Raw genomic sequence first — 23,220 nt, 5'->3', positions numbered from 1 at the left:
TCTCAGGCTGAATACCCTCACATCACTTTGTGCGTTGTATCCTCGCTTAACATTTGAATGAAATACAATTTCTAGAATCCTTGTTGGTAAGCATGCTGAAAGTGCTATCCTAATGATTTGTGTTGCTAAACCCATTGATAATGTGGTGATGGTGGTTATGTAATAAATTATTAGCTCTCTCTTAAACATTAATAGAATTGAGAGATATTGTCCCGTGATCTGCCACTGTCTGTGGTACATCACTTGAATGAATGTTCTTTGGAATTTAGTTTGTGTATCACAAACTCTGAAATCTGTCTTCTTCATGCCTTTCTTTTGAGAACTTCCTTGTGCCTCGTTGGAGGGCCTGAAACGGTGCCTCTGTATGTCTTATTTTTCAATTTTATTTAACAGCCCACAAATCTTTTCATGTGTCCTATTATGTAGCTTTTATTTTTCTTCTTTGTTTTTCATCTCGTCTTTTTTCTTGTGTCGACTTCTGACTTTCCTCACAAAATGTTTTATGTTAAGCAAATTTGTCTTCAAGGATTTTTGGGATGTTCAAAAGTCAACTTTCTGTGGATGACTTTAAAAAATGCTGATGCTGGAATCTCTGTTATCATCTATACTTGATAACAGTATTATTATAAATATGCAAACACAACAGCTATTATTGCCTATGGCTGCCACAAGCGTCTTATCAATAGGAAGATTCAGCGGGTGGTATGCTCATCTAAATAAAACGAAAATCGTATTGAATCAAAACAAGGAGAAACAGTACGGCAGTAAGGTCTGCAAACAAGGAAAATAGATTCTAGATGTGAAGTAAAACGAGAGGCTCGTTGGCTAAACCCTCCTAGAAAATGTAAATACTTGTTTATCATGACAGTATACCAAGGCTGTTTCTTCCAAAGACAAATGTCATGCTGAGGAATTTGAGGCCACTAGATTGTAGCAGGTAGCCATTGTAAAGTTCTGTTTGTGAAAATCCTGAAAACACACATTTTCTCTGAACATTTCATCTGATTGAAGGGAATGCAAGCCTGCCAATTGTTTCTATTTGGGCCATGCATAGAATTTTGTTATACAACATTGGTTGTACTCTAAAATCAGTGGTTGGGTCATAACCATTCTTCCCTGGTAGAAGAAAAAAGCTTTTGCTGATGTTGCACATAAATCCACTCAAAACATCTTCAAATGCCCTCTAGAGATGAGGGTAAATTACTTGACAAGTCTCTGCTCTCTGTAAAGTCACCATAGCCTACGGCTCTCTGAAGTCGCTATAGCCTGTGAATTGTTGGAACACCACCCCAAATGTATGCACCTCATTCACATTTCTGAAATCTTCTGTTCCAGGGAAGTGTGATTTTTGGAGAAAATAAAACTAAGATATCAATGTGCTCTTACATTGGCTAAGCCACTGCAGTGCCCTGCTCCAAGATCTGGTCCATGGACACATTTAATAGGATCCATTCTCCACTCCCTCCCCAGGTGTCTGGTGTTCTTGCATTAGCTGGCCCAGGTTGTGGTACATATTCTCCAGCTGAATGCCATTCAAGAGAGTACAGTTGTAATTCTGGCGGTTGTTACTCTAGAGAATTCCGGGATGGGTTCAAATTTGTAAAGAGCAAGATTTATCCTTTATTTTTGTGTTAAAAATGTGTAAAAATACTTCCGGTTCAGCTCAAAGATAAGAACGAGAGGAATGACAAAAATCGCGAATTGGCACCTCCTTCCATCTTGGCCATTATGGACAAGACACATTATGTGTGATTTAAAAAAAAAAATCATTTTTGTCCGGGATCTTGCCCGTAGTAGAGTCCCCCCACAGGAAGATTAGATTCATTTATGATTATTTTGGATGCACATCTATGCTGCTTCAATATGCCCTTCTGATACTTTCACTGGCAGCCAATTTCCTCAAGGTATCTCTACCTATTAAGTAGATTCTCCTGTTTTGGTCTATTGTAATTCAGACTTGAAAAAATATATTTATGCTCCAGGATCCAAGCAATTAAAATAGAGTGGGACCGAACCAACACAGATCACAAGGCATGCCTTTCCTGCCAAGACCAATGGAGGCTCGGGTAGAGATGGTCCCTTTTTACTTCCCTTCCAATACCACCAAGGATTTAGAAGTACAAAGTAAATAAAAAAATAAAAAATAAAAATTTAAGAATACAAATCCAAGCAAAATATTCTCACGAGTAGTGAAACTACAGCAATATGTATGAACAGTAGTCGTTCTAGTGTAGAAAACAAATTAAATCCTTCCCATGTTTGAACTGCTAAATATCTGACCGCTGGACAGGTGGGAGCAATCTCACCTGCCCCTTGTTTAGCACTTTGTCATCAGGTGCATGACACAATTTGACTTTGACAAGGTGTAAGGTACACAAAACCTGTGATCATTATTCAACCTTATTCCTATACGATCACTGAACTTTCAATTTCTTCCTTTCTTGTATTGTGGGTGTATTAGATTGTAACAATTCCAACAGGTTTTAGGAATAGTTCTGTTTCATCACTAAGCCTGGATAACAGTTTTTGTTGTAGAAAACTTGGATATTTCTCATCACTGCGTAGAGAAGTTAATAACAGCACTTTATTACTTCCTTAATGTTTATTTTGCTGATAGCAGTAAGAAGGCTAATATCTTCCTTAATATGTTTTTCATCACACCTATCTATCATTGAGAATCAACACTTTGGCTTGGTTTACTATTTTCTTTCCTGCTACTGTTTCCTTTTTGTCAACTCTATAAAGTAGCCTTTTTTATATCACTTCTAGCACTTGATCTTAGCATAGGCCATGTTTCTAAAACAACTATTGTGACAAATACCAATAGCGAAATGTTTGGAGTTGGATTAATTTGGAGGCAGCTCCCACCCTTCACAATGGAAAAGTAAGATTGTTTCTCTGTGAAATAGGATTCAGAACACCTCCCCACTGGGTTTAGGTTTTAACAGAACTGACTGGATTGTATCTAAGCTGAGGCATTACGTGTGAAAACTAAATCTTTATTCTCTCCACCTGATCAAAAGCAGTGCATGTGTTGAACTGGTGTGCTTCTTATTCATTGATTAAGTTAGTGGTATTTTAACTGAGTAAATTTCCACAGTTGTGATTGTGGTGTTTCCTTGAGTGTTTTGAATTTTTGCACATTGTATTGCATCACATCATCTACTTTCATAATGAATTTCCTTCCAATTTTATTTGAACAGCATGTTGCAAGCTTTACTCTGCAACTCCTTCAAAGGTGGGGCGTGTAAGCAACATGTATTGTATGCTGCATTTCTGTGATATAGTGTTTGCAGACAGGATGCAATATCCTTCCTATAATATACTCAAAGATGCTTGTTTTGGGTCTTGGAAAAGCAATCTTCTAGCTGAAATGTCTGAAAACCCTCAATATAAATTTAATTAGCTAAAAGCCTTATATTCTGATGTATATGAATTAATGGAAAAAACGAAAACTAGGAAACCACATTACAGGAAACCAAATCATGGAATGCCCATTTTAAGGAAGGCCAGTTGTGAGTAAATAAAAATAAATTGCAAACTAATTAAACATTTTAAAGGAAAGATAATTTTCAGGAAAAATCCAAAATTACATTAAACGTGGGTGGAGTTTAGGACTAGTGAGGGTTTTTTGGGTTCAGGAATGGGTGGAGTGTAAGGGTTTTAGGGTTCATGGATGGGTGGAGATTATGGCTGGTGAGATGTTTTAAGGTTCTGTGATGGGCATTGGTCTGGGGCGGTGAAGAGGTTTTAGGGGTCAGGATGGGGTGAGTTGTGGTTGGTGAAAGGGTTTTAAAGATTGTCATGGGTTGAGTTTAGATATAGAAATGAGTTTTAGGATCCAGGGATGGGTAGAGTTTAGGAGTGGTGTGGAGTTTTTAGGGGTCATGGATGGGTTATGTTTAAGAGCGTTGAGGATTTATTTTTAAGAGTTCAGGGATGGGTGGGGTTGAGTCATAGAAAGGGATTGTAGGGTTCAGGAGTTTAGAGATTGGAGTTTTAGGGTTCAGGGATAGCTGGAGTGTAGGGGTACAATGGTTTGTAGGATTCAGGGATGGGAGTGGTTTCGGTTAAGGATGGGTGTACTTAAAATGTAGTGAGGGGATTTTAGGTTTCTGTGATGGGTGGAGTTTTGAGGTAGAAAGGGCTCTTGGGATTCAGGGATAGTTATGGTTTAGGCATGGTTAGGGGTGTTTGGAGGGGCAGGGATGAATGGTATCTAGGGATGATAAGGGGTAAACATATTAGAATCATCCAAAGTAATTGACAATGTAAAAGATATAAATCCGAAATAGGCTCCTCTGAAGTAAAGCACAAAAATAAATACCTCAAACAAAACTGTTTCTGAAGGTAAGACCTGCAACCATTGTGTTTACCTCTTAAAAGTAAGCATGCAATATTCTGTTCCGTACAAAAAAGAGATTCTATGAATTGGTTTCTATTAAATGGTAAATTCCATTAATTCTGAAAATTTCCATTAAACAGTTAAGGGGAAGTGGTTTCTCAGTAATGGTATTCCATAAAATCGTTTCTATGAAATCACATCCAACCATTATATTACCCAGTGTTGACATTTTCACAGCTTCAATCACTTGATAAAGGGTCTTGTCCTCCCTCCCCAATCTTTGACTTTGCTCCCCTCCTGATGAATAGCTTAATTTCTCAATATATTAAAGTCATAAGTGGACGATTGACTTTTGATAGACATATTATCCCAAATATGAGACCTAATCACTGTCACTGTGAGTTGGATATAAGAAGGACTTGACTGACTGTTCTATTTGGACCTATGTGATGCTAGAATAAGTATTGGGGAATTTCTGTGTTTTCACTACATTTCATTGAAGAATGTTACTGTAACCTTTGTATAAATATTATTATGTTTTATGGAGAACTGGTATTTTTGTTTACCCCGTTTCACCTATGTACTCATGGTACAGTCTACTCGGTTCCACTTCTCTCCTTGTTCCCTGGTTTTATCTTAATATCTAGTGTGTTCACTCATTTGTTAATGTTATTCTGTTCAGATGCCAAGAGTCTACTGCCTGGCAGTTAGACTTGAGTTAGACTTGAGATTGTAGCCCTGAAGCTGGAATCTTAACAGGGCATTTGTGGTTCTATTCTGTAAATGCATCTACTGAAGCTGTACATTCTCTTCCTTATTCTTCAACTACCAGATCTCATCACTTTTGTATATTTTGAGTGCCTCTTTATTTAAAATACTCAATTGTTGTTATTAGTTGATTTTAACTTTCTAGAATATCACAACCTTTTCTTTTCCTAAGTGATTTGGGGTCAAATTGTTTGGGTACTATCTCATTGCCATCGAGGGGGATGTTCACAATTATGTAAACAGCACACTTCTTCAGGATTTAGGTTTTGAAGTAAGGAAAGCGCATGCATGTTTAACTGTTCCTTTGATTTAAGCAGGCAATATGTCAAAGAATTGAAGCTGCCGTCAGAGCAGGCAGATTGTGAAATTAAAGAGTACATTTTAGGTGAAGATGAAAATAAAATTAGGATTCGATCATTATTACAGTCAAACTTAATAGTGAGGATACAAAACCTAAATGTTCTTGTTGTGGAAAATTAAGATATTTATTTCATAGTCAAATTTGTTATTGCAAAAAATACTACTTGCAGAAAGTGTGGACAAGAGGGCATTTCGCAAAAACTTGTAGAGATGTGCCAAGCTAGAATGTAAATGCAGTAGAGTTTTTGGGAAATGATGTTAAAATTTTGTCTTCCAGGTGAATGGAGAGCGTGACAATGTACAATTACCAAGTTATGTAATTTGTTTGAATGGTGGCACTATTTACGTAATGGTTGATTCAAGCTCACCTTATACACTAATTGTTAGTAATATTTTTAAGGAAAAAAATTTAAATTCAGGGTATAATAATCCCATTCTGTTTTTCTAATTCCAATTTATTTTCTAATGGGGCATATATAGGTTCTGCTGCCGGAAGCTTTTGTTCAATACCAATAAACGAGAGGGTCTTATTATCCTATTAAATAAATCAATATATTGTCAGTTTGAATTAAGCAATTCATCGACCCAAACAACAACATTTTTAAACTTATTGCATAAAATACATGCTCAAATTTAAAAAGATTCTGCAAGCGATAACATTCGTCAGACAGATAACAATAAGTATCATATTAAATATACAAAATTAATATTAAAAATATTTTAAGCAGCAATAACCTTCTAGGCGTCGCCAATAGATTAAATCCATCAACATGGAATGATTAAAAAAGAATGCTACTCTGTGGCACTAAAGGTCTGTACAGAAGCAATAACCTTCTGGTGCATTTGATATGCTAAATGTAGCTACTGGAAACACTACAAGCATCCTTGTCTCTCTGTTACATAATCTCAGAGAATTATCTACTCTGACAGGCCTAAAGACCAGCACTTAGCTGCAAATCACCTACATCTCTGTTGGGAATGTGCCATACAAAAGAATAGAAAATGCTCCTCCGATTTGTCTGTAAGACAAAAGATTGGACAGAGCTTCGACTTTTCAATTAACAAGTGCCATGAGGACATATAGGCTGTCAAGGGGAGAACACCATGGCGAGAATGCAGGAAAAGAGAACGTGCCCAAGTCGATTGAATGTAACCCAGATCATCCTCTAATTTAAATATGTTTTTGTACACAAGAAAGGCCTTGGTCCTACTACCTGTGGAGTAAGAGATCTCGCTATCTATGATTAAATGTGCCCATTATGCCTGTTTAATGGTGCCTTTATCAGTACTATTAATGACTGAAGGGCTGTTCCAAAAACTTCCCAGCCCCAAAGTGCTAAAGGTCTGTTTGACATGTGCTAGCCGGTGAATTTTATATGAATTTTGCAATGCTAAGATGTCACCTATGGCTTCTCTATAGGGTTTTAAAGCCTCGGTTGACCAAAACCAATACATTAAGGGTTGCACTCTTGCCACTTCTGTGATAAGCTTCAGGGCTAGATTTAGTCTGAGGGGAGTCCCATACCCCAAGCTAGCAATGGTCCTTATAAAGTTGTTTTCACCCTCACTGAGTGGAGAAGAATCGCTGACGCCGCATAAATTCGGCGCCATATAAGGCGGCGCTCTTGACCTGGGTCTTATAGATTTGGATTACATGAGATATCAGAGATGGCACTCTTTTGGCAAACTTCACAATAGCAGATGCTCTGATTGAATAATAAGCTTCTTTTTTTGGATATGGGTCCCCATGATTCATAGTTGGACAGTCTAATTCCCAAATAGTTGAATTCCGAAACTTTCCCTAGCGTAATACCACCTAATCTGATGTTACCACACAGTGTCTTCCCTTCTGACATAAACCATAAGCATGGTTTTTTGGGCATTTATCTCTAGCCATAGGTGTTGCAAAATAGCTGGAACCTTTCAATGAGTATTTGTAGGGTGGGGTGTGATTTGGAAAGCAGCAAGGTGTCGTTGACAAAGACCAAAGCTAGCACCTTTTTGTTCGCTAAAAATGGAGAGTTGTTAATGCAGTTTGACAGAAAATCTACACATTTGTTTTTAAACAAAAGGAAAAGTGTGAGTCCATGGCAGAGCATTGGTGGGCTCCTTTGGCTGTGTCGATCTCATCTGTTGCTTGCGTTGTTTAATTACCTTTGTGCAACTTGGGTCATCCATAATAATAGTATTTTTACATCATAATGTTGAACTCCATGTTGTGTTTAGAGAATCTGCTGAGATGCCTTTTTTTGAAAGTCATTTTTTTTCTTGTAGGCGCATCACACAGCCTGGCGTAGATTACTAAAGCGAGCACAAAAAATGGTATGTTATTTATACTATTAAAATTTAAAGAAAGCTGGTAATGGAAATATATACTTCAAAATCAGATTACAAGAACTAGTTGAATCAATGTTTTTTTAATATCAGTGCATGATAAGCAAATGATGCAATGCTGTGATACATAAATAGTAGTCCTGCTCAAATAACGCTTTGGACTGTTTGCTCTACTGATGGCACTATTTAGTATGGCGCGAGGTGCCACATGAGCACTGTAGGAGGTTGGTGCCATTTGGTACTTCTGTCTCCCTTGCGAGGAGAGGGGTTGAGGTGCGGTGGGGAAACCTGCAGCATGCCATCCGTGCTGCGGGTGACACTGAAACTTCTGGCATTTTATCCTAGCAGATCCCATGTGCTAAAATGAATCCATTGAAAGTAGGGGTGGGCTAAACTCACAGAAGTTTGCTTTGCAGAATTCCACAGAGTTACATAAAAACTCTGCGAGATGCAGAGGAAATTAATTTTAATGGACCAGCCGGCATGCCAAAAAACGCATTGGAAGTTTCATGTGCAGGCAATCGAATCACGCATTTTACTTTGGAAGTTCTGGGCTTAAATAATACCTTGCCAGCAATGGCTTGTTAAATGTAATCACAGAACTGGAAACAAGATAGCTAGCAATCTGCGACAACCCTTCTAGCGCACCTCACCTCCCTCAGCCAGGGGGGGACCCACTCAGTCCCTCCTGAACCTCCAAAACCTCTTTGCTCCCTTGAGTGCCTCCAACACAACCCTCTTTACTTCGCAAGACAGTATTGCTCCGTCACTATCACGGGCGCAAATTCCTGCTGATCCCGAGCCCAGGAGCCCGACATTCTTAGTTTTCATGCGGCGAACAGCCCAATAACTTTGTGCCGATACTGGGATCAGTGCAGTCAGTCATGCTAGGGAGGGGTAAGAGAGGCCGACTCTGGAAGTAGTTTTGTGCTACATTAGAACGTAGAGCAAACCAGAAGTTACTCTCAGAAAGAGAATCTTGGGAAGGAGAGTCACCGGAAGTCCTAGAGAGAAAAACGTTCCATTATAGGCTCCTGCTGGATACTGTGGGCTGTGACCGAGTCATGGTGTGTGTTGGAAGGGAAGCCTTTACCACATATGCAAAGCACACTTCCATTATTTCAGAATCGGGGTTCCCCTAGATTTCCAACAGTAGTCTCCGCTCAGTAATATAATCATGCATTCTCAGTCCAGAAATAAAAATGGCTATTATCATTCTGCGTGTGCTTGGTAGGGGTGGGCGCTGGTAAACTCTACCATGCTGCGGTTGGCAGAGTTTTTGCCGAACTCTATGCTTCAAGCAGAGCGCCGAGTGGCAAAACTCTGCAAACTCTGCCAGCAGAGGGAGTTTACCTCCCACATCTAATTGAAATTCTTCCATCGATGATATTTCATTTTAGCCTTAAAATGATGTTTTCCTGCGTATTACTGATCGACTGCATACATTATAGAATTGTGTATAGTTTTGAAAGACTAGTCTTACCTCTATGTAGAAGATGTGTGCCACTGTGGAACAATTGTATAAACTGCCAGAAAGTTGAAATCTATTGGTGGAAGAAAAGTCTGGTCCATCGTGACCATGCACTTATTAATTACTCACATGCTTTCAGAGTGGGTAAATGCTCACTGTACGACACTGCAGGAACATATTTTTTAATGTTGCATCCTTCACATAACTATTTAAGAAAGCTGTCCTCTTTGGGGCAAGATGTATGCAAGTGGTGGAAAGATCTAGGGATGGTGGTTGACATGGAATACCAGTAATGTAATTTGTTGTTGTTGGTTGTGTTTTACAGATCACAGAAGAGGCAATTGCTGGAACCATAGAAACTAAAACATAATGCTGATTCTTTTCTAATATTTGTTTGTATATTACATAATAAACTATGTTATGAATTCTCCATGTATGTTGTGGTGTAATTATACTGCAAGAGTATAAAACTTCTTTGTCAAAACATGCAAAGTGGAAGAGTTGACTCTTTGAAACAACAAAATGGAGCTTTGTCATGCTGCGCAGCACTCGCCGCTGTTACATGCGGCTAATCAGTTGCTGTTTTGAATTGGATGAGTTTACCAGATGAGAGTAAACACTTTTAAGTAGCACTAAAGACCTTTACATTTCTGTGGTCTGCATAGGAATTAAAACAAGTAACATTCATAGGTCAACATGCGTACATAACAGGGCCCTGTGACAGTTCAGAAATAAACCCACCAGCACGTAGGTTTCACTTTCATTGAGAGTCTCTTTCAGCTAAGAGATGTATACCAAACCTTCATGAAATGTACTAGAGTCAGCATGCCAGCCATTCTTAGACGATAACTGCAGTAATCTGCCCCAAGTTGGTAGTGAACTAAAGTAATTCTCATATGGATCCTTGTTTTACGGACTATGTGAAATGCTGTATATAATTTTAAAATATTTTTACTCATGGGCGGAGTTGATCCTATAGATTCCAACTCCGTAAACTTTCATACATACAGACCTTTACAGGTACCAGTACATTATGAACCTCATCGTGACCCGGAAGTCCCTTTAGAACACTAGGAACAACAGTCGTGGTTTGGTACCTTCAGAAAGCTGAAGTGGGACCCATAATTAATGAGGGGTTCACTTGGCCGGTATTGTCCGGATATACACCATAACCTGACACCGCAACTTTGCCTTATGCAGAAATTAACAGATTACTGAGTCAGGAATGTATATAGCCAACCTAGTGCATTTTACAAACACCTGTGACCTTTCCTCCTGTACCTGCACCACATGTGCATGCCCCAATACAGGCAATCAGTCCACAGACCACAAATGCTATCATGGGTGCAAAACACCCACAATTGGAAGCGGTCTATCTTCATACAGCACCCCAGAACAAGCATAGAATTTTGACTGTCGTCAACTTGGGATGGTGCTGCCAGTACATGACTGAACCCCCTAGGGAAGCACATTTGCTATTATTTCCACCACTGTGAATGCACATCCGTATTTGCAGTGTTACTGGAGGTTTTAAAATAAGTTCAAATAAAATTGAGTACAGAGCTGCATCAGCTTTAGATTTAGGGATGTGATTGTTGGAGAATTTTGAGACCGTTCCTCTCAATTATTCTGAAAAACATCCGCGGAGAAGCTGCAGTCCAGGCATTAGGACAGAGAATGGCGACAATCCTGGTTCAGGATCATGAACGGTAATTGCTGAAAATTATGCCAGGCGTTAACACCTCTGTGAGCAGTGATAATTCAGGTTCTCGGGCACTTAAACTGCATCTCAAAGCAAAAACTAAATTGAGGCTACTCCTGCAAGGGAAAAGCCACACAAAACAGAAAATAAGAACAGGATCTCCCACAACATAGAATCCAGCAGGGGTGTATGTAATTTGAGGGACCGTGATAAAATCAAAAAGATCGGTATCAGTATCCTGATAGCCCTTTTCCCCCCGTTCTTTTCAGCAGTGAGACAGTAAAAGGCCTCAAGTGGAGAAACTGAGTACCACAGAAAGGATGAGTATGTCAGGCAAACAAAGTGAATCAGGACGTGAGGCTAAAATTAGTGTAAAGAAAGATGAGAAAGATTTGGACTCCAAGACTTGCTTTAAAAAGAAGAAAGTTGTCAGACTAACTGGTCAGAGTAGCAGGTGTGTAAATTCTGTGCCAGAATCACACAGAGCATCTGGTGGTGCCTCCAACTAAAGAATATATCCAGGTTGAAACTCCAGATGGAGATGTAAACCCTTCGATATGGCATATAATGTAGAAATACATATTGAGAGGGATAATATACGTAGCATGCAAGCAATATTCCGGCCTCTTTTAATAGATGATTATATCATTCTTGCAGAAAATGATTGACCTCTGGCTGTTACAAACAATGCTCAAAAACTGAAATATATCTGTACACTGCCAGATACATCAAAGGGGGCCCAGGGGAAAATTATTTAGTGACCACTAGGTTCCTCACTCCCTAATTCTACACGTATTATAACTACAGAATAGAAACCTATGGTCTAGCTAGAACACAAATTGGAGAGAGAAAAATAAGAAGAGAAATCAAGAAGCACGTGAGTACCACTACTAGTGGAAATGAATCCCATCAGCCACCTGGGTAGCCACCCACATCATCTGGGATCCAGTAACCCTCGCTGTGCCATCAAGATTGAATAAGGCAACAGCTTGGCGGGCAACTAGACTAGAACTCACGGTTCAGGATATAGTATCTGCCGTGTAAAACAAAGATGTGGTGTGGTCATTGAAGGTTGGTGAAAAAGCAGTGCAGTGAAGATTGTGACTATTAAAATCATCTACTGAAACAGATATGAAGCTTTAATGGTTCTAAGTGATGAAAGAAAACCAGTGCAAGAGCTGCTTTAAAAAATAGCTGCTCACGTCCAGTTGGAAAGAAGGTCTACATGTTTCAGCCTATGGATTATGTGGAAATCCGGCTTTCGTCAGGACCTAGGAGTATTTGCTACTGCTGTGTAATAATGTGAATAATCCCAATTGTGAAAAAACATCAAAAGTGAAAAAAACACAATAATAAATGGAAGATATACAACCTACTTTGGTTGTGGACTTAACCATTCAACACTCTTTACTGGTTATTACAGGAGTGTCCATCCATTTCCTAAAATTGAAGAATAAAAAACAATAGATAGTACAAACAACTGCTTCATTGATAAATTTTCAACTTCTAGCATGATAATGCATTTCGCAATATGACTTTACCAAAATTTCAATAAGCTTACCCGTCACAGTACGGGCAGGCTCTCCTCCTCACCAGGCATCCGCTCTGGGCAATGAGGCACCGCTCTGAATCAACAGAAACGGGTGTGCAATTTGTTGTAGCAGATCACACATAAATGTAAATTACATCTTTATGAAGCAAAGCACATCTCTTTTATTGGCCCACACACCAAAGAAAATCGTCATGATGCAGCCCCAAGTGACTGCCCCTTTTATTATTAATCGCCACTCGTAATAAGAAAAGGACGGAGCAAGCCGTTCGTTCCGACCCTTTGAAAAACCGATGTTAATAATAGCGATCAATAGCATCCCCATGATTTAATATTCATTTGTTTACAAGGGATCTACTCGTTATTGTCAATTGAGAACTCGTCACTTGAAGTACGAAGTTACAGCCTTCACTGACTCCTACAGCGTTTAGTGTTTCCGTCAAATGTAGCAAAAACAGGGTCACACAAAAGCGCACCGCGTTTGTGAATAGAGGGCGCTCGATCAAGACTGACTACACTCAGAGCTGGTCGCTGGACTAACCTGTCCGTCGGTACCGCGGTCTTCTGATCGAGCAGGAAGGGGAGGCGGTGGTGTGTGTACCTCGCTAGTTTAAATAAGCCGGTTTCTTGGCACCAGGATCACGCGTCATCATGGCGCGCCGGTGTGAAAGCCTCATGGGAGTTGTAGTATAGAACCACAGAGAATGCATTATGTACAGAAATATAAAATAATCAGTGAGTTCATTGTTAAACAACTTAAAATGGACTACGATTATTATCTTAACAATCATAAAAGAATTCGAGGGATGCTATTTGGAATATTCAGGTTGTCCTACAAGCGACAAGGCAATGATTAATGGACTACCACTCTAAGTACGACCTAATACGGTGGTCCATTAAGTCGTGTTGCTTTAAGTTGTTTTTAATAACTTTTGAACATCTAGCGCTCATTTTGCACAGAGTATGGTTCATGCAGAAGAGATTTACGTTTTGATTCGCAATGAGACGTTTTTCATTTATTAATAAGATGTTTCAGCAACAACTACAACGAGTAGATCCCTTGTAAACAAATGAATATTAAACCATGGGGATACTATTTCTGCATAAATGACATGCAGCACAGGTCCGATATGGTAAATGTGAGCCTGTGATAGCGATGAATGCTCGGAAAGGGCTTTCTCCATATGTCCCATTGCCTTTCTGCACTGATAGCAAGCAGCAGCAGAACACTGATGTACTAGAGGCATGTAGCAGTGCTGAAAGGTACTCCTCTGCTACTATTGAGGCTGATGATAAACTGAGAGAGGAGTGGGAAGAACTAGCGTTGGAAGGGAGAGCAGGGGGTGGCTCCCACTGTGCCAGATTTTACCTACTTTATGCTACTACATAATTATCTGAACTCGGAACCCTGACATCAGTTAAAAATGTCTTTACATCCCCCCAGTCATCCCTTGTAGCAAGTTTAGGAACCTAGCAATCTTAAAGCTAACCAGATGTATCAGTAGAGGATCTTGAAATAATGGCATTGCAAGGTGACAAAATCTTCTGTATTACACACGCACTAGTTAGTTGATGAAAAACTCAAAGTTTTAATAATAGACCCAGTAGCCATTAACTTCAGTTTCGGTGCTGGGCCTGGTTTATTCATTCCCGTAAGAATACCCCCCTGCCTGCATGGCTTAGAAACAAGAAGCATGGCTTCACATTAGCTTAGCAGCCTGGAGAAGAATGTAGAAAGCATTTAACACATAGTGGTTCAAAAGGATATAGACTAGGGGTGCGGCTTACTGCCAAAAATTTTGAATGCAGCTTGAGAGCACCCCATCTATATTTTTAATTTACCTTTTCACCTTTTTCCCTGCCTCCACCCCTCACAAAATCAACACTGTGGCAGAGGAGCGGAGGCTTTTTCGGATTGAGGTGCAGTTTCTGATTTTGCCTCCCCCCGCCCGACCCCCATGGACTTCGTGGAACACCTTTGGGCCTCATGCAGCTCGTGTGTTTGCAGTCAGTCGTGGAGGCAAAGCCACAGGGGAAAGGAGTCGGCCGACTGAGAGACGAGAGGTTGTGGGGGCTCTGCGGTCCTCTGAGAATGCACTGGACCATGGTTGCAGATGTTCCCCTCTCCCCTTCTGGATCTTCATTGCTGGGCACCAGAGGCCAACCACCTGGACTATGGGTGGTGCCTTGTGATTGGCAGTTGTTGATGGCCCCCTGGGCAGTGTGCAGAAGCTGCATTGGGAGAACCTTGCATTCCAGTTGAGGACAGGTATGCTGGAGCCCAAAAGGACTCTCCACGATGGTTCAGACCTTAAAATACACCCACTTACAAATAGCACCGTGGGGAATCCGCCAGGCTCCAGAGAAGTTGATGCACCTTTTCCACCATCCTCAGTATTAGAGCCACCTACAAATTAAAGTCCTCAAATATCATGAACATTTAGGATTACGTTGTCAATGATGAGAGGTTAAGTTTAGTTTTTAAAGGCTTTATTTAGTTATATGGTTAGGATCTCAAGTATCTTTATTTAGTTTAGTATTTACAGAAATATAAAAGAAGGTTAGAATTTAACAATCCGGACATGTGTTCCATAAAGAAACCCAAGAAGGTAACTAAATGATCTATTCTAAATAATAAGCCATAAAGAGTTCTGCTGGAAAGAGCGGTAAATAAAATATAAACTCCTCTTGAAGAGTAGTTCTGGAAACTCAGCCGAGTTCCCATAAGCTGCAATAGCAACTTTAGGAGTAGCGATCTGTGCAGTAGCAGTAGTACTAATCACACAAATTAACAAAGTCAACTCAAGGATCTGAGTCCACTCTCTATGAAGAAGAGTCCCCGGTAAAGGAGAAAATCCAGCAGCAAGACTACCGGAGGGGTAAGAGGGAAAGTAGAGGTGTGGTGGTCTAATTAGCAAGGAACACTCGTTATTATACTATACTGAGAAGTATCCCTCTAGACCTATCTTACTTTACTTAGAGTGGGTACAGATGGGAATAGATATCACAACAGTGTTTTCATTTTTACAACTTTTTTTTATTGTTTGTATTTATTTTTTCTTCATAATTAATACTTCTTCACAATGATTTCTCATACAGTACAATTCATCTCTATTTTAATAAATAGTTATTTCTTTTTATACAATACAAAGTGTAAACAAACGTTTTTTTTGATTTGTCAAACCATGTGAGTGTCATCAATAATTCGCAACAAATATTGGGGTGTCTCATACTGTCTGGTCGCACGTTTCGGTGGCCTAATATTCTTCAGTTGCAACTGAAGAATATTAGGCCACCGAAACGTGCGTCGACCAGACAGTATGAGACACCCCAATGTTTAGTAATCTGTCAGAAGACTCAACGGCTTGCCCCATTTCTGTTCTTCTCCGCTTGGGGTGCTGTATGCAAGTTGTTGTATGAATGTGATATGTATGTAGATTTTTTAGAGGTGTGATCGGCGTGGGGATATTCTTATTTGTTGCGAATTATTGATGACACTCACATGAAAACACTGTTGTGATATCTATTCCCATCTGTACCCACTCTAAGTAAAGTAAGATAGGTCTAGAGGGATACTTCTCAGTATAGTTGATGTTTTTTTCCCCCTGTTCCCTGACCTTAAATTAACTCATTAGGGGGTTACCTTTGTTAGCGTGACACTCGTTATTATAACCTTTTAATGCACATGTATCGATTTGTAATAGTGCCTTCCCTCGATGTCCAATCAGAACAGTCCGTAAGGTGGTGTTGTCAGTCATACAATGCATCTTCTTCCAATTCCCACAGTGTTCACTCTCGTCATCTGAATTGATACAGTCCCTTGGCATAATTGTTACATGAAGAAAGGTTCCCATGACAACCCTCTTACCTAAGCTAAAGACGCATTGTGAGTTTCAGCACAGAAACAAAGGCTAGTCAGAAAATGTGAAAACATATATCGAGTTAATATGAAAGCAACAAGTCTATATCACCATTTATTCTCTTCAGTTTCAATAAGTTTATTATTCTTGATGGAAATTATCTAACATGGGGTGAGAGGAACTGAATGAACAGAATACTAAAGTATGCACATTTCTAAGATGACATCATTGTTCGGCTGTTGCACAGATCATTTTACTATGAACAAAAGTCGAAAAGGAGCTTCGGGCCTAGTCGCTGCAAAGACTTAAGTATTTGCTGCTTGGTGCAAAATTTGAAAATACATGCAATTGTAATAAAGAGTTTCTAATAGTATCTTTCACATCTACGTTTGTCTCTCCACAGTATGTTTTGGTTTTATTTACTTATTCTACTAAAAGATATTCACACATTTTGTAAGTCATTTCTAAAATATGCACTTGTACTAGAATATGTTCTAAATTACATTTCTAATGTGGCAAAATTGTCAATTTTTAAATATGCAGTCATTTCTCTCCGGTACGTTGAGAGACAGTAGAACTTTCCTCACCTTATTCAAGGTGGCCTTGTATGGACGAAGGAGACTGTCCCTCTCCATGAATATCTTTCCTGATATTGCGGGGGCGTGGCAGGTATGGGGGTGAGTCTGCCACATACATGACCTGTGTGACGGGCCAGGAGGAAGCTGGAGATTTCAGCGATCCAATATCCTCCTGACTAAACTTTGGACCGGGCCTCGCAGATACGGGGGCTGTAGCTGGGTGGTGTGCCCAGCTGAGATCCTTGTGCAGGGAGTGACACGATAAGCGGAGTGATCTGGACGGAGGGTAGAGAGAAGAAAGAGCTAGGCCTGATACAGCAATTGTAGCAGAGGAGCATATTCTGAAACTAAAAGATATTGAATGATGCTGCAATCACACAGGTGACCCTGTTTCATCATCTGAGGTGGGGTTGGCCTTACACCTACCTCCATCTTGCAACCATAAATTTTCTTTCCGGATGTCTCCTTTTGTCTTATTACTGGAAGGGCTCTGTGTGCTCAGAAAAGACTATCACCCGACTGCTTGTGCCGCCTCCATTGGGCTAGGCTGCTGATGGCTGGCCAATTTCTGGAGCGCACTGAAGACTTGAAGGCATGACTGTGAGTGTCTCACCCAGAGGCTCGAGGGGCTCCTCCTAGCCATGGATCTTATTACACCTTATGATCCAATATGGTTAAAGACAAAAACCTGAAAACCACCAAACAAGGCACTAAACATAAATATGCCCAAACTAGAGGCCCCGGCCAAGAGTAATCACTGAATATGATGAGCCTTGCACTCTCGCAGACTGGGCCAGCTTCTAATGTCATGTCAGACACCTGTGCAATCTTGTAGGTCATCAATTCTTCTAGAGAGGACCTTGCGCCCAAAATCGGAGTGGTTGGCTCTGATATCACTCTTCTAAGGCAGGAACTGCGGCAGGCAGTGGACAGAATCTTAGAGGCAGAGATTGGGGTGTGATAACTAGAAGACACAGTCAAAACACTGCAACAAATGGTGTCCAAACTTCCTGCGGTGCCCGGGGGATTATATGCATGGGCTGAAGATGGAGAGGCGTACTTGCAGAAGCAACTTACATTTTGTGGGATTCTTGTAGAACTGTGAGGGTGCCTATCCTAAGACATTCCTAGAAAAATGGCAGCAGACATTAAGGTCTAAAGCACTCCTCAAGAAATCTACTCGCACCCTTGCTATGACAAGTCAAATTTGTTCAGGGCAAGCTGTTTTAAGGCCTATTGGCCTGGTCTGGCGAGGGAGATTGAGCTGGCAAAGAAAATGTGTTCTGTTCATTCAGAAAGTGAATGAGCAATAAAGATGGCTTTAAATCTTGCTTTTATATTATCACATGTGTATTCAAAGACAGAAGTCAAATGTCAGTTTATAGCTTCTTACAAATTGCTTCTTATTTTGTCCTGGAGATTGTACTTTTGTTTCTCTGACTGCAGAGTTATCTGATTTTGAGTGACCTGTCTGACAATGTTGCAAGGCACACAACATTTTAATGGTTTGTAAATGAACTGTACAAATATTTCAATACATACTTCAGTAGTTAGGAAAGCAAATTTTGGTAATTCTGAAGTGAGATGGAAACAAAGATTTTAATAGGATGTCACATAATACTTTATTTGGTGATGTGCAAGTGATAAATATTTCCTGAAACACAATTTCCACACAATATCATTTGTAAGCTATGTAGTTTGATAAGTAAAACTACATGTCAGTGGGACAGCTAACAGTCATTTCAATGGGAAACGTCCGTCTGTAAATGAGTGTTACCATATTGTGCATTAGTAATATATTTATTGAAATTGAGTGTTTTTAAATATGAACTGAGAAACATTCCTGCCCGTTCCCTGATGACAATGCTATTAGTGAACTAAGGGGCTAGTCAGGGGTTATGTGTAACCTATATATGGGCTAGATTTTTATTGTACATGGCGCAAAGGTTTGGTGTATTAATTCAAACTAAAGAGTTTTTTGTAAAGCAGACATGCTGAACTCACATATTTGAAGGTGCACTTGTATGTGATAATTAAAAAAAAAATAGACTCAGTGAAATTAAATATCTACCAAGGATCACACAATTTGAGAACAATTTGCGTCAAGTGCATTACAGTTAGTGCAAGTAGGCTGTTCAAGTCACTAGACCTGAAGGTCTGGTAATATTTTTCAGATTTTCTGCCTTGAGTCTAAAGGAAGGTTCTCCACATGCTTAAGAATCGAACACATGCATAGGATGCTTCTGCAGAGGCCCCCATTGGGCGCCCACATCTCATGATTGCTCGCTTTCTGAACTACAAGAACCAGAGACCAGATCCTCAGATTTTTTTTCAAGAACAGGACTAGTATACGTACGAGTCACAGTTAAACATGATCTTCCCAGGTAACACAAAACTAGTGTGGCAACAAATAAAATCTTTTAATGCAGCTAAAAGGCAACACCAGAGTAGAACTATGGTGACTAGTTATAGAAAACCAAACCATTGCCCTACCTGCATTAACCACAACACATTTGTTAGCAATTGCCCAGTGTACAAACTGCACCACCACCTGATTCATCCTCTCAACTTGCCCATTGCTTTGGGGATGGAACTGCAAAGTTTTCAAATGTTTGACATCCCCCAATCTTTGAAAACTGTGACCTCCTCGTTAGCAAACTGTACACCATTGTCTGACAAAAGGAACTGTGGGAAACCTTGCTTAAGGATTGTCTTTAAGAAATCAATGACTGTTTTTCCAGTAGAGTCAGCTCCAAATTTTACCTCCGGCCACTTGGAATACAAATCTACCAGCACCAAAGCGTAACAGGAAAAGCTAGGGCGAGCATAAAAAGGACCAACCAAGTGAATTCCCACTTTTTTGACGCACGTGAGGGGGACTCAAAGGGTTGTAAAGGAGGCTTCCTCACAACAAACGTTTTTTCAGCAAAAGCGCAAATGGCACATCTGTCAACAAATTCATCGACTTCTGTATCCATGGAAGGCCGCCAAAGAGTTTGTCTAAGCCTGCGTTTCGTAAATGTGCAACCTAAATGACCTTCATGGGCTAATTCAATCAATTTAGACCTCAATCCGCATGGAGGCACCAATTTGACCGGACTAACAACCCGTCCAGACAGATAACTCATCGTTCACATTCCAAAAGGGTTGACAGGCAGATGTAATGGTTTTCTCTTTGGGTCAACCTTTGATGACATACTCCATGGCGCGCTTGCACACTACATCCATGTCCAACTCCAACCTCCACTCTGTCTCAGATATAGCACACAAGTTTTGCTGAAATGAAACAACTCTCCTCACTCTCTTCATCCTCCTTCTCCATCTCTGAGAGATGAACTTCTAGACAGAAAATCTGCCCGATCATTTCTGACCCCCACTTTGTGTTCAACATCTAAATGAAATTGCAATCATTTAGTTTCCAACCTGGCTATGCGAGGTGTCTTCTTGAGCTTATCGCCATTCAAAATTGTGAGCAAGGGCTCATGATCCGTCTTGACCAAAATTTGGTTCCCCAAATGTACGGTTCACATTTCTGGATTGCCCACCAGCATGCAAGTAACTCCTTCTCGATGGTAGAGTAGTGTGTTTTCGAATCTCTGAGAACTCTAGACACATATCCAATAGTGTTCTCATGACCCGTAGCATTTTGTGTCAAAACCGCTCTCACCCCTTGATCACTGGCATACACAGTAATACAGCATGGGTAAATTGGGGTTGAATGGTTTCAGTACTTTGGAACTGGCAAGCTGGTGTTTGATCCAGACAAATGAATCTTGGCATTTTGCATCCCAACAAAACACAACATTCTTTTTTTTTTTTAAAGTTTGCAAGCACTTTAACATGGTCGGCATAATCTGGAATGAATTTAGAATAAAAGTTATTTAGGCCTATGAAAGATTTCAATGTGTTTTTGTCAACAAGAACTTCAGCATTGATAATAGCCTCCACTAAACTAGGCCTTGGTTCAATACCATCACCTACACCATGTGGCCCAAGTACTCAACCTTGTTCTTGAGAATCTCACACTTTACTTGTTTAAGCACAATCCCTTTTTCCTGAAAAATGGACAACACTTTAAGTATGCCATTGTGCTCCTCTACTGAGGAGGCAAAGATCAACACTTCATATTGGAACACTACCACACCCTTGACCCCTTTGAGAAGCTGGTACATGATTCTCTTAAAAAACGCTGCAGCCGAAGCCAACCCAAACGGCAACCTACAGTATTGGAATGTACCTATGGGTGAGACAAATGCAGGTTAACGTCTTGACTCCTCATCTAAGACCACCTAATGCTAGGCAAATGCTAGGTCTATTTTGGTGAACCATTTCACTCCTGATATGAGTGCCATTAAATCAGAAATTTTCTGAAGTGGATGAGAGTCCACGCAGATGGCCTTGTTTGGACTGGGAAAGTCTGCGCAAACCCTCAAATATCCATTACGTTTGGGAGCAACCACCAATGGAGACCACCATAATGAAGACTCGATAGGCTCTTATACCCTTGTCGCACAAATTCATTAGTTCTTTTTCCAAATCTTCCCTGACAGGATATGGCACACTGCGAAGCTTGTGCTTAACAGGGAGAGATCCCTCTTTAACTCCTATCCTATGACGAAAACACTACCCCCAGCACGACCCCCTACACTACACAAACACCACTGAACTACCCTAAAACACTACCCCCTACACTACACAAACACCACTGCACTACCCTAAACCCTAAAACACTACCCCCAGCACGACCCCCTACACTACCCAAACACCACTGCACTACCCTAAACCCTAAAACACTCCCCAGCAGTACCCCCTACACTACCCAAACACTACTGCACTACCCTAAACCCTAAAACACTACCCCCAGCAGTACCCCCTACACTACCCAAACACCACTGCACTACCCTAAACCAGCACGACCCCCTACACTACCCAAACACCACTGCACTACCCTAAACCCTAAATCTACTCCCAGCACGACCCCCTACACTACCAAAACACTACTGCACTACCCTAAATCCTAAAGCTAGTACCAGCACGACCCCTTATACTACCCAAACACCACTGCACTGCCCTAAACCCTGAAACACCACCCCTCGCACAACCCCCTAAACTGCCTGCACACCACTGCACTGCCCTAAACCCTGAAACACCACCCCCGCACGACCCCTTACACTGCCCGCACACCACTGCACTACCCTAAACCGTGAAACACCACCCCCCGCACAACCCCCTACACTGCCCGAACACCACTGCACTAAACCCTGAAACACCACCCCAGCACGACCCCCTTCACTGCCCAAACACCACTGCACTGCCCTAAACCCTGAAACACCACCCCCAGCAAGACCCCCTACACTGCCCGAACACCACTGCACTGCCCTAAACCCTGAAACACCACCCCCAGCATGACCCCCTACACTGCCCAAACACTACTGCACTGCCCTAAACCCTGAAACACCACCCCAGCAAGACTCCCTACACTGCCCAAACACAACTGCCCTAAACCCTGAAACACCACCCCCAACAAAACCCCCTACACTGCCCGAACACCACTGCACTGCCCTAAACCCTAAAACACCACCCACAGCACGACCCCCTACACTACCCAAACACCACTGCACTACCCTAAACCCTAAAACACCAACCCCAGCACGACCCCTACACAACCCAAACACCACTGCACTACCCTAAACCCTGAAACACCACCGCCCGCACGACCCCCTACACAGCTTGCACTGCCCTAAACCCTAAAACACCACCCCCGCACGACCCCCTACACTGCCCGCACACCACTGTACTTAGCCCTGAAACACCACCCCTGCATGACCGCCTACACTGCCCGCACACCACTGCACTGCCCTAAACCCTGAAACACCACCCTCTACACTACCCGAACACCACTGCACTGCCCTAAACCCTGAAACACCCCCCCCGCACAGCCCCCTACACTGCCCGAACACCACTGCACTGCCCTAAACCCTGAAACACCACTCCTGCACGACCCCTTACACTGCCCAAACACCACTGCACTGCTCTAAACCCTGAAACACCACCCCAGCACGACCCCCTACACTGCCCGAACACAACTGCCCTAAACCCTGAAACACCACTCCCAAAAAAAAACCCTACACTGCCCGAACACCACTGCACTGCTCTAAACCCTAAAACACCACCCCCAGCACGACCCCCTACACTACCCAAACACCACTGCACTACCCTAAACCCTGAAACGCCATCGCCCGCATGACCCCCT

At 41.3% G+C, this 23,220-nt stretch overlaps 1 protein-coding gene across 2 annotated transcripts in view; it reads left to right on the top strand.

Annotated features, from left to right (window-relative positions):
* MRPL39 (mitochondrial ribosomal protein L39) overlaps positions 1–9,708 on the top strand; it is a 104,981-nt gene extending 95,273 nt beyond the window's left edge. For both annotated transcript variants that reach the window (XM_085620547.1, XM_085620548.1), the window contains exons 9-10: positions 7,748–7,795; positions 9,604–9,708. In XM_085620547.1, the coding sequence (XP_085476673.1) occupies positions 7,748–7,795; positions 9,604–9,648 (93 nt within the window). In that variant the 3' untranslated portion in view covers positions 9,649–9,708. The remainder of the gene's footprint in view (positions 1–7,747; positions 7,796–9,603) is intronic.
* Positions 9,709–23,220: the final 13,512 nt, after the last annotated feature.

The sequence above is a fragment of the Triturus cristatus genome, chromosome 8, assembly GCF_964204655.1.
Source record: "Triturus cristatus chromosome 8, aTriCri1.1, whole genome shotgun sequence".
Classification (NCBI taxonomy): Eukaryota; Metazoa; Chordata; class Amphibia; order Caudata; family Salamandridae; genus Triturus; species Triturus cristatus.
Note: the sequence above shows the minus strand (reverse complement) of the source record. Positions and strands in the feature narration are given on the sequence as shown.